Source organism: Rhopalosiphum padi, chromosome 1, assembly GCF_020882245.1.
Source record: "Rhopalosiphum padi isolate XX-2018 chromosome 1, ASM2088224v1, whole genome shotgun sequence".
Lineage (NCBI taxonomy): Eukaryota > Metazoa > Arthropoda > Insecta > Hemiptera > Aphididae > Rhopalosiphum > Rhopalosiphum padi.
Window position 1 is genome coordinate 90,784,568 of NC_083597.1, and position 13,085 is coordinate 90,797,652.

The 13,085-nt window shown below is 26.0% G+C and overlaps 2 protein-coding genes across 4 annotated transcripts; one reads left to right on the forward strand and one right to left on the reverse strand.

Moving 5' to 3' along the window:
• The first annotated feature begins 879 nt into the window (after positions 1 to 879).
• LOC132918663 (putative uncharacterized protein DDB_G0271982) lies at positions 880 to 11,722 on the forward strand. 3 transcript variants are annotated; one of them, XM_060980070.1, is made up of 4 exons: positions 880 to 1,508; positions 5,726 to 7,175; positions 9,860 to 9,942; positions 10,751 to 11,722. In XM_060980070.1, exons 2-4 carry the CDS (start codon positions 7,150 to 7,152, stop codon positions 11,263 to 11,265), a joined length of 624 nt encoding a protein of 207 aa, XP_060836053.1. In that variant the 5' UTR covers positions 880 to 1,508; positions 5,726 to 7,149; the 3' UTR covers positions 11,266 to 11,722. The 3 variants fall into 3 exon arrangements, with proteins under 3 accessions (XP_060836053.1, XP_060836054.1, XP_060836052.1); XM_060980071.1 differs by lacking the exon at positions 880 to 1,508 and adding an exon at positions 2,394 to 2,473; XM_060980069.1 differs by lacking the exons at positions 880 to 1,508; positions 5,726 to 7,175 and adding an exon at positions 8,718 to 9,805.
• LOC132918662 (general transcription factor II-I repeat domain-containing protein 2B-like) lies at positions 3,045 to 5,612 on the reverse strand. Its single transcript, XM_060980068.1, has one exon. It carries the CDS (start codon positions 5,160 to 5,162, stop codon positions 3,282 to 3,284), a length of 1,881 nt encoding a protein of 626 aa, XP_060836051.1. The 5' UTR covers positions 5,163 to 5,612; the 3' UTR covers positions 3,045 to 3,281.
• Positions 11,723 to 13,085: the final 1,363 nt, after the last annotated feature.

Sequence of the window (13,085 nt, forward strand, 5' to 3'; positions counted from 1 at the left end):
ATTATATTATTGTCAAAACAAATAGTTGCGCCGGATAAAATCAATAAAATGAGAAGTTTTCTTTAATAAATCATTAAGTTGTGTAGTTGAACATACTTTTAGCACGCTATATTTTTGTAGAAAAAAAAGTACACTTAGGACTACGGTTTTAATATATACGGCACACATTTAATACTACAATAAATCCACACCTGTGCTACCAAAATTTCGAAAAACTTTTGGTAAATAAAACATTATTTAGAATTTGTATATAATTGTATGGATATCTATCTATCTTAGTATAGTAAATGATGATTACAAACTATCACTGTTAAAGCATATATATTGTTATGACTAAGGTTGTTTATATGCTACTGAATTGCAAGAAAAACGTTCGATTTAAAAACTATTTTTACTAAAATATTCAATAACATTAACTATCAACAACTTTATAATATATTATGTAAATAAATATTTAAAAGTATTTGTTCAATTAAATTGGGTATTGATAATAATGTATTGAGGTATACTTTCTGATCAGCTTTTTAAAGTGAACTATTCGATTATTTTAATAAATAATGTCAAATATTAACTTTTAAGTTAGTTTTTATTTTATTATAACTCTTAACTTTCTTTTTTCTATATACAGTAACTCGATAAATCAAAAATATTAATTACCTTACTCAACGTTGCGTTTTTCTAACCTATTGACCAAAGTTCACCATATGAATGAGCCTGAAATTGACCGATAGATATTAGATAATAATAATGACATAAATTACCATAATTTATTGTATGCACTTTTTAAAAATGATTTTTAATTGATCTTTATACTGTTATGGTTATGTTTATTGATATTTATTATTGATATCATTGTTTTTTTACGAGGTAAATAAAAACAAATTTAAATACCTCTAAATAAGCATAATATTTTATAATTGTTTAAAAAAAAAATGTTTAACTGGTAACGCCCGCCTGCAACGAACGGTCAGTGGTGATGTCATGCGCTTAAACGTCGACAGTCGTCACGATAAAGACTCGCACGACTGTAAGTGTAATGGCAGGAACGGTGGAAGCTGACAGATATTGCTCTACCGATAGGATTACAGGTTGAAATATCGGTGAAACGGCGCACTTGTTAATCTGATACGAAATATTTGACTGGTGCATTGTTGCATCGGTCAAATTTGAGTGGCTAGCCCGCACCGATAATATATCGTGCCACAGCTCTCAGAAACGGTTTGGTCACTTACAATTTACAAACATAACGTCTCCATGTCTATAGTTCTGGCATTCGTTCAGTTGTCACTTACTCGAATCTCCGCCACTACCATAGTTCCCGTCATGGGTATACCAAGAATCCAGGTCTAGGTCCAACGTCCAGTATTGCCGAGACCAGATATCCTGACCATGTCGATCATTCCGGCGATCAAAGTTTACGAGTGTCGACGGTCGAACAGTGTTCTGTTCTAACGGTTGTCCTGTACCACGACTTATGTTCATCAACACGTCCACCTAAAAAAAAATGTGTAAGTAGTTAATAGTACACCTAACCTAACCTAACCTGCATGTTAAAGCTGTAAGTAGAAACAAAATATATTACTATGTTTAATGTACATGAACCAAAATAATTGTTTGAACACGTTAGTACAGCAGAAAATGATATATTAAAAAGATCATCAATTATAAAATAACGAACGAAATACAAATATGATGTATACATTACATGTGAGCGATACATTCCAGGAGGTTATGTAACAATTATTTTAGCAACCTTAACTCTACACCTATAATATACGCCTTTGAACTATTATAATAATATGTAAAAGGAAATTTAACGAAAATTCTCTGCCAACTATTTGTATATAATACTAGACGAGTTAGATACATTAAAATAGTGTGGCACCAGATATGCAATATTCAAACAAAAATAATTGCTTTAGTATTACAATAACGACTGGTTATATAATTGTTCATCAATAAATAGTGTTCGAGATTTCGCAACTTCATATACCTAATATAATATACAAAACACGTAATGACTGATGTACAAATCGTCAGTTATTTTTCTAAACATTTTCAAATTGTACTTATTTTATTTAAAACAATATTAATCTGCACGCCATTTACAATATATAACTCATTTCATGACAGTAATTTTATCAAATCAGTTGTTGTCTTCATAGTAAGTAAAAAATAACCATTAGTATACAACGAAACGAAATTTGCTAATAATACACAATAACATTGTGACTTTTTATATAGGTGAACATGAAGCTCTATACCTTAGACATAGGTACTATAAATCCGTTTTATACGTCTCTTTATTTGGTAATTGTTTTCGCGGTATACGTATCATCGTAAGTTAGAAATAAGTTTTAAGTTTCTTGTTACTTAATACAATTTAATTTCAGGATAGAACTTTTTGTACTTGATGGAAAACAATATTTAAATTATAAATATGAAATAATTTTTGGAGGACCCCAAGTTCTAAGTAAATATAAATAATTAAAAATTTTAGTATACTATTATTTACATTAAGTTTATTGACCTTCGATACCAAATTATAAACATGGCTGGTTTTTCACTTATAAAATATAAAAACTGTACATAAATCTGTAAATACAAAATAATTAAAATTATAGTATTTTATAGTATTATATTATTAATTATTATATAATTATTATACATGGTATAAATTATTATTTTCTACAGCTGTGGTTATATTTTTACTAAAAAATATCTTATAGCATATCATTTTTATTTCTCTAATATAGTTTAGTCTAATTCAATCTATCCCATACTCATACTAGTTTATATTCATGCCTTATCAATTAATCTAGAATTGATAATAAACTATAACTTTTCAATATTAAAAACTTTCAATTGATAATATGTAACATTTTGAAATGTTTACCAAAATATTAACCAGATGATGTAGAATGTAGATAATAGATGTAGAATGTAGATAATATCATCATAAAAGATAAACTTTTTAAACAAAAATTGATTGTATTTTTTATATATTTTTTTTAATAAGTACGGTGTATAGTGTATATCAGGGGTGGCCAAATCACGGCTCGCGAGCCGCATGCGGCTCTCGTCACAGTCGTATGCGGCTCGCGGTCTTATTTACAAAAACCAAAATATTTTAATTTTTTTTGTATACATTTATAAAAAAATGTTTTTATTGTATTTATTTAAGGCTTTAGTATTATAGTGGATAGAATATAGATTAAATCAAACAAAAAAAAAATTAATTTAATTAATATGAATAATAAATTAAAAAATTAAACATTAAGCTAATTTTGTTTGCGTGGTATTTTTTTCGTGTCTACTTTTTTAGTAAGCTTCTTAAGATCTGGTTGAATTGATGTAAGAGCAGTTCTTAGTAATTCTGTAAGATGATCATCAGTCAAATTTGAACGATATTTTGACTTAATTATTTTCATTGTTGAATAAAGTGATTCACATGAATACGTCGTTCCAAAAATTGATATCAATTTTACCGCACAGTTTTTAATATTTGGGTATTTTAATATAGAAATATGCTTCCAAAATTCCAATATAGAGGGACAATTGTTTATAAACTGCTTAAGACCTTCATCTTCTAATAACTCCAAGAGTTCTATTTCGAGATCCGCTTTATTTGTGATGATAGGATGTGATAATGGACATCCCTTTTCAATGACATTAACTAAAAATGGATTTTCTAAAAATCCGAATGAGGGTTTTAATGCCTTTAGGTCTCGAAATCGTTCTTCGAAGTCAGTAAATAAAAATTCAAGTTTAAGTACATAGTCGTCACAATTAATTTTTATTTCTGATTCTATCAGGAACGCTTCTATTTTTTCTAAACATGAAAAGTGAGTAAAATTGTTTGATTGTAAATCTCGTATGAAAAGTTTTAGTTTATTTTGAAAACTAAATACTTTTTGCCCTAGGTCATTAACTAATTTATTTTGACCTTGAAGAGATACATTTAATGTTGATAAATGTTGCATGATGTCGGTAAAAAATGCCAAATCTCTTAACCAATTTGAATTTGAAAGTTGAGGAAAACTTTTATTTTTTTCTATTAAAAATACTTTGATTGGTTCTATTAATTGAAAAAATTTAGTTAAAATGTTATTGACCGACAACCATCTAACTAGACAATACCATGGGACATCATTAGGAATATCATCTTCTATGTCTTCTAGGAAGTTTTTAAACTGCCGATGTGTTTTTGCACTTGAACGTATGTAATTTACAATTTTTAAAACAACATCCATCACATGATCATATTTAAAATATTTAGCAGTTAGGTGTTCTCTATGTAGAATACAATGAATAGGTATAAAATCTGGGAAATTAGTATCATTTTTTAAAAGTCCTATTAATCCATTTTTACAACCCACCATACTAGGAGCTCCATCAGTTGAAATGCTTATAATTTTGTTTAGTGGAATTTCAGCTTTTTGTAGAGTTTCATCGAGAGCAATCTTAATGTCAATACCCCGAGTAGTTTCCTTCAATGAAATTAGATCTAACAACTCTTCTTTCACATCTACATCACTCGTAACATAACGAACAAATATGGCTAACTGAGGTTTATCTTGGATATCGGTAGATTCATCTAAAGCTAGACTAAGAGATAAACAATTAGCAATGTTGTTTTTTAAATTGGTGAAAATATCAAAGCTAATTGTTGAAATACGCCTTTCTATTGTATGTCGTGATACTGGTACATTTTCAACCATTTTTAAAAGTTTTTGATTTTCAGGATTTAAAACAGAAATTACATCTAAAATATTTTTTTTTATATACTCGCCGTCCGTATACGGACGTTTTGCTTGAGCAATATTAAAGGCAATTACAAAACTTGCTTCTACACAGTCGTCTGCCTCGTTCGTAAACATTGTCATAACATTAGTTTGTTTAGCAAATTTTAATTTCATCGAACATAGCTTATTTTTCCTCGAATCAGAACCAATAGGAAATTCTCGACTAAATGTGCTGTGATTGGTTTCGTAATGCCGTTTTAAATTACTAACCTTAAACTGTGATAATGTAACTTGACATATGAGACAAAATGGTTTATCGTTTTTCTGTATGAAAAAGTATAGTTCTTCCCATTCTAATTTAAATTCCCGTTTTTCTTCTTCATATTTACGTTTAACCGCTTTATTAGAAATTGACATCGTAACTAACTTTCGCAATAAGTATCGGTAAAATATTACAAATATAATTATTAAATATTACAAATATTTTACAAAACAAATTGAGGTGTTTACAATAGGACTATTCAACACAGACTACAGACTATATTAAAAACGATATAATTTCATATTTCGTAATTTGATATGTTTATCGGCTGTTTGCTATCTTTATTACTTTTGTGGTATAAAAGTACACATTAGATAATTTGGCTCTTGATATAATTTTATTAATACATGTGGCTCGCGTACATAGTCATGTTGGCCACCCCTGGTGTATATAATATACAAGTTACGGGAAAAGTAGGAAGTCATATGTATATACAATAACATGTTTTGACGATTTAAATTTTGTCAAGGAAAGCTTGATTTATAAATGTATTATTTTTATTGATAGTTCTTTTTTCCGGTATTCGCATAAATGAAATCATACGATATACCTATGGTCTTTTTTATTGAACTCTATATTTAAGTTTTAACAATTAAACACAAATCCAATATATTATTTCATATTTTTAATTATGTTATACGAATATATACTATTTCAGTGAAGATAGATGGAGCTACTTTAGGGGGAGTAAAAAGGGTTAGAACATTAACGCCTGACGAAATATTAGAATTAAGAGAAAAGAGGAATAAACAGAAAGAAATTGAAAAGAAACAACAAGAAGAAGAAAAAGAAAAGAAGAAACAAGAAGAAGAAGAACGAAAAAGAAAGAGTCAAACACGACAAGCGGAAATTGAAATGGGGAAAAAACAACGTAATGAGGAGCAACAAGTACGTACAACACAAAGAATAAAAGAGCAACAAGAACGCGATGCCAAAAAAGCACAGCGTGAAGAGGAATCAGCGCAATGTAAAATGGAAACAGTAAAATCCAATGCTGAGCCACAGATTCGACGTACGCTTAATAACAAACAAAATACACCACTCAACCGTTTGCCGAGAAAAAAAAACGTTAACGCTTAAAAAAATGAAATAATAATAATAAATATTGAAGTTTAAATTCAAATAGGACTCAAACAGATATTATATTAAAATAAATTTAAATTATAGTTCAAATATAGTTAAATTATTTTGATATATCGTAGGCGTAACTAGGAGGGTCCTGGAAGGACTTGGGTGGGCTCCACCCCCCCAGATATTTTTGAAAATGTATTTGCTTATAAACGCATTAGTATTAACTTTATTTTTTCCTACAATACAAAAAATATATAATGTTTCATGTAAACAAATAATCATTCAAGTCAGTTATAAACATCAATAGAAACAATAAATAATAATGTAATTAAAAAAAATTGTTACAAAACATTTAGCCCCCCCCCCTAATTTAAAAACCTAGTTACGCCTATGTTTTGATATAACTGCACAATAGGCTTAACTATTTTCAATACATAAGTACAATGCAATAATAATTATTATAATATATTGCCGATTATTGAATAATCTAAAACCATATAATATAATTACATTATTATCAATGTTGAATTTAGGCATGTTTCTAGGATAGGAGGATGTAAATGTTCCTCCTGCTATTTCATTGACCCTCCTAACAAGTTCAACTTTCAACAAAATGTATTTATAAATATACAATATTCGTTACAATTATCGTACCAAATAGTGTTTAATAAAATATAAATAATATAATTAATTTTTATCGTTTAAACTTATAAATACTATTTACGACTTTCCCAAAGTTAGAATAGTTATAAGATAACGAAAAATAATGATTACGAATTACAATTTATGATGACAGCTAAATTACGAAATAATCTAAAACTATATAGGTACCTACTAAAGTCGCGATCCGCGAAAACTCGAATAATAAGTTAAATCAGTTATACTTAGTTGTTTGCACCTGAGTGTTGTTTTGTAACAAAAATGTCTAAAAGAAGTATAACAGATTATTTTTCACAAAATAAAAAAATAAAACTTCAGAGCCCCGAGATTCTCATCATGATACGGATTTAGATGAATTCCCTACTCTTCAAAAAAAGGTAAAAAAAAAGTATTTTATAATAAAAAAAATAGGAAAATGATTTTCCATGACTTTGTTTTGATGTTAAACGTGATGGTGCTTTTTGCAAATTATGTGAAAAACATGCTGTAAATAATTTCGTGCTATTGACTAGTACGGAAGGAATTTTTATTTAAACGACATTTAATAATTAAAAAAAGCTTTAAGAAAAAATGGCTAATTAAATAAACACAACAATTTTGCATCACATATTAGCAGAGCAGTATTGAACAAAAATGACTTACTTTAGTAGCCTTAAAAATATTAATATGTTATAAATTAAACATGTCCATTTATAAAGAAACAACATTTTTCAATCTCCAAATTGTGTACACATCATTGAATTTGGAAATAATGTTGCTGATATTAAGTATTAAATCTCCTGGATCTATAATTGATTATAATGTAATCAATCTGTAATTAGTGGAATCGATTTAGTAAACATCCTACATATATTTAAAATCATACTAGGAATCCAAAAATTATCAGTGATGACAACACCAAATCTATACCGTGCTGATATACAAATTATATCTTAATTGTATGCTCTATATAGTATTTAAATTGTCATTGTGAACTTTAATTACTTAAAAATACATACGTAGCTAAGTTTATAGTTTAATGTTTTGTAGCAGAAGGAAAATAAATAACAAGAATAAAAATGTCGGTAATATTAGAATAATTTTATGTACAGAACATTAATTTGTTTTAACAACAAAGAACAACTTTTGTTTGTTTAAACACAAACCGTGCCATTAGTTTATATCTATATTGCCCATTAGTTTATATCTTGATGTTGTTCAAAATATTTTTTCGTCTATTTTACATAAATAATATAAAAATTAAATTGATTATTAATTTATTTATTTATTTGCTTATTGGCCAATATTAATCGAATACATTTTTCATATCAATTATAAGAAATATGTTTCATGCTTTATGTAAATATAAAATAAGAACTCTAATTTTATACATGCCCTGCTGATTTATTTATCATTATTATATGCCAAAGGTTTTCGTAGTGTTTATAACATTAATAGTATCATAACTTATGTTATTAACACAAAAATATTATGGTCATATATCCTCTAAATCCGGGTATTACTTATTATTTGTATCATCGTGTATTGGCCACGTCAGAATAGAAACATAAGTAACAATATCACATAATGGTCTTTAGTAGATGAAAAACATGACATAATTATTATTAATATTGTCATGATTTACACATTACGATATATCAAACAAACCAGTTACTGTAATAACCATTAATTCAATAAACTAATATAATAATAATCATACGGTTGAATCAAACCAAAATCTAAAATTTCATTATATACAAAGGATACAATCTTAGATCAGATTCCATATTATTCCGTATCGTTCTATATCATACCCAACCATTAAACATGTTTTTATTTAAATTATGGTATTACATATCTATGTTAATTATAATAATCATCGTCTAATTTGTTAAAAATTCAATCCTCATACCTTATTATTTAATTTTAAATAAAAATAATCCAGGTCTACTACTATCAAGACAAACTGTATAAAGAACGACATAAATTACGAGTTCTAAAAAATGTAAGAGATACTTATTTATCAAATATTAAAGTCACTTTATCTAACATTAGGTGCATATTAAGAGAAAAACGCTCGTACTCATTCCACAATAAATTGTCAAATCAAGTGACTAAACAGATGTAATGAGCAAAAAATATTTATAAAAAAAGTAGTATTATACTATAATACTACAATAAGAAGTAGTATTATACTACTTTTTTTTAAATATTTTTTTCTATATCATATCTATAATAGATATGATATTAAATATTAATATATATTTAAATTTCAAAAATACAATTTTATTATATCACTATATCAAAATAATTTATTAATACCCCTTGTTTATGTTGACTATAATGTTTCCACTGAAATCGTTGTTATCAATAATTTTACATTATTTGAATAGTATTCAAATCAAATTACATTATATATGACAAACAAATTATTTTAGTAACCTTGATTCTACGCCTAATATGCCCCTATGGACTATGTATCATTTTAAAATCTAAAGCAAAAGACAATTTTACAATAATGCAGAATGTTGTGTAAAAATATTTTAATATAAAACTAAATAGGAGAGATCAATTTCCATATTGTAGCACCAGATATCCGATATTCATAACAATAATTATTGCCTTAATATTACAATGACTGCTTATAATTGTTCTTTGGTAATTCGACGAATTGTGTTCGAGATTTCGCAATATTTCACATAATATACCAAACACTTGATGACTGATGTACACATTTTCAGTTATTTAAATATATTCAAATTGTATTTATTTTATTTGAACAATATTTATTTACAATCCATTTACAATATAATATAACACATGTCATACCTAAAATTTTATAAAATCAGTCGTTGTCATCATGGAAAGCAAAAGATAACCACCAGAATACAGTAAAACAAATTGTTCTAACAAATAGTATACACTATAAAATTGCACACTTTTTAATCATAAACATGAAGCTCTGTATTATAAATCCAATGTACACGTCTCTTTTTTTAGTGATTGTTCTCTCAGCATATGTATCTTCGTAAGTTATAAATTAATTTTAAATTTCTTGTTATTTGATAAAATTTTGTTTCAGACTATCACTTTACATAAATGGTGGAAAAACATATTTAAATAATGAATTTGAAATTATTTATGGAGGATCACCCAAAGTCATGAGTAAATATAAATGATTATAAATTAGAATTTCTTATTGCATAAATAACATTTACTGGCCTACTATATATACCTATAAATATAAATATATATAAAATAAAAATAAATATAAATAATAAAATAATTATTATTTAAATTTACAATAAATAATGATTGTTAATTACGTGTATAAATGAAAGTTTGTATGTAATGTGTCCTGCAACAAAAATTAATTTACTTTAATAGTATAAGTATTATTGTTTACAGCTGTGATTATATTATGACTTATTATAAAATATCTGTTAACATACCATTTTGATTCTAATCACAATATCAAAATAATTTTAACCTATGATGGTGAGGAACCCCTATTTTCCTCGCGGGGGTCAACTACTCAACTCAGGTAATAATCGGAGGATACTTACCACGCGATTAGTATAAACAAAAAATGATTGTATTTTTTTATATTTATTTTTACCCATTTGTATTTATTTTACTTTATTTTACACTAAATGAAGTGTGTATAAAAATAAAAATTATCTGGACTTGCATATAATTTATGTATAAAGCACTATTTTAAATTATAAAATGGAATTGTTGTAACTGACAATATTGATTATAATGAAATGTATTCAAAACGCTTGATAGATTTAATAAATTAAAAATTATATTATATTTAATTAATAATTCCCTTATTCTATATCCTATGTCATACGATATACCTATTGCTTTTTTTATTCAACACTATACGTATTTCGGTTATAACGATTACACTTATCCGGTATATTATATCAAATTTTTTAATTATCTTTTTAAATGTCTTTTATTTCAGCGAAAATAGATGGTGCTGATTTTGCAGGAGTGAAAAGGGTTCGAAGACTAACATCTAAAGAAATATTAGAACTCAAGGAAAGAAGGAATAAACAGAAAGAAATTGAAAAGAAACAAGAAGAAGAAGAAAAAAGAAGGGAGCAAAAAGAAAAAGAAAGGGAGAAGAGACAGGAAAAAAAAGAAAGAGAAAAGGAGAGGAAACAGGAAGAAAAAGAAAAAGAAAGGGAGCGAAAACAGGAAGAAAAAGAAAGACAAAGAGAACGGAAACAAGAAGAAAAAGAAAGACAAAGGGAAAGGAAACAGGATGAAGAAGAAAGACGAAGAGAGCGAAAAATGGGCGAAGCACGTGGAATAAAAGGAACAAGACGCGATACCAAAAAATCACAGCATATAAGGAAAGCATCACAATATGAAGTAGAAATATTAAAATCTAATATTGATCAACAGATTCGACGTACACTTAGTAATAAACAAAATACACAACTCGGCCGTTCACCGAGAAGAAAAAACGTATAAGCTTAAACAAATTAAATAATATTAAAAATTATATTCATTTATTACTCAAACAGATATTATATCAAAATAAATAATTTAAATTATAGTTTGAATATAGTTCAATTATATTTATATAGTTTCACATTGTGTTCATCTATTATTAATACATTACAATTATCTAAAAATCACCTACTATACCTACATTATTGTCTGTTGTGTGAACATAATGAATTATTGTTTAAATTAATTAGTATTTATACTAACATTTTATTGTATTTTAATTACATAAATTATATACAAAATAGCAATCATATATGATATATTGTGATATACCCGTGTACATATACATATATGGGCATTCTTACAATGCGTGACTTACAAATCAATGGTGATCTACACGTAATAAACACAAAATAATAAATGCATTTCATGTGTATATAAATACTAAATTAAACGTATTAATTTTCTAATAGTTTTTAATCTTTAAATTTATAATAATTTTTACGTAGATATGAGATAAAAATTTAAAAAATATTTTAAATAGGTTATACTAAAAAATATCGACAGTTTTTTATATATTGTTAAAAAAAAATGTAAAAATAAATACTTATTTTTATTAATTTGTATCTATAATATATAGTTTGATCAAGTACTAAACGATCAAACAGTCAATAAAGCTTCTATTTTTTTTATTATTTACGTCATTTTTATCTTATTTCAATATGAGGCACACATAGGCACATAATTCATAAGAAATATTATGAAGAAATGAATCAATCTAATCAACAAATGTAGAATTTGAACTTATAATTAAAATATTTTTGATACATTGTTATCAAGGTAAAATTATTATTTAAATTTCACGAGTGCAATAAAAATAAAATTTTTATAAAATATAAGACGTAATGACTATAATGTTTCCACTAAAATCGTTATTATCAATAATTTTACATGATTCGAATAGTATTCGGATCATATTATTACAATCAATGACAATTTTTTAACCATACATACCGAAACATGTTTGAAAATATTATAATCTCAGGATTTGTATACATACGTATATGGAGAAATATGAATTATACAATATCTAAAAATCTCATGATTAAATCGGTTAAATACACGTTTATAAAATTATCATATCAAAATATAGTTGCAGTGTTTAAAATATATTAATAATATGAAATAAATAGATCGACAGGTTCAATAAATGGCTTAAATAAATCATAGGACCATATAGAAGTTTCCTAAATACTCCAGATTTTCAATCAATACACATTATTACTCAAAGTAATTTATTTCAAAAATCACTTTTAAATTTTAAACTTCTGTGGTCTGGATTTAAATTGTTTTAACATTTTTTCATTCATTTAATAATAAATTCAAACCATTTATCCTATTTATTCAACAAAACGTATTTTTTTTTTTTTTAATAAAAATAAAAATAATATTGTAAATGAGGAACAACTCATTTTAGTAACCTTAACTCTAAACCTGATGTACCCCTATGGGCTATATATAATTTTAAAATCTAAAAAGACAGTTTTACAAAAATCATTTACAAAAATATTTTACTAGGTATAAAACTAAATGAGAGAGATCTATTATTATATTGTAGCGCCAGATATCCAATATTCATAACAATAATAATTACCTTAATATTACAACGACTGAAACGACTGATTATAATTATTCTTCGGTGAATTGTGTTTGAGATTTCGCAATATTTCACATAATATACCAAACACTTGATGACTGATGTACATATTTTCAGTTATTTAAATATTTTTTTTTTTTCAAATATATTCAAATTGTATTTATTTTATTTAGAACAATATTAA

Coding starts and splice junctions, on each gene's coding strand:
- LOC132918662 (XM_060980068.1), bottom strand. CDS start 5,162: ATGTCAATTTCTAATAAAGCGGTTAAACGTAAATATGAAGAAGAAAAA.
- LOC132918663 (XM_060980069.1), top strand. CDS start 9,732: ATGAAGCTCTGTATTATAAATCCAATGTACACGTCTCTTTTTTTAGTG. Junction 9,806..9,859: donor CTCTCAGCATATGTATCTTC/GTAAGTTATAAA, acceptor ATTTTGTTTCAG/ACTATCACTTTACATAAATG. Junction 9,943..10,750: donor AGGATCACCCAAAGTCATGA/GTAAATATAAAT, acceptor CTTTTATTTCAG/CGAAAATAGATGGTGCTGAT.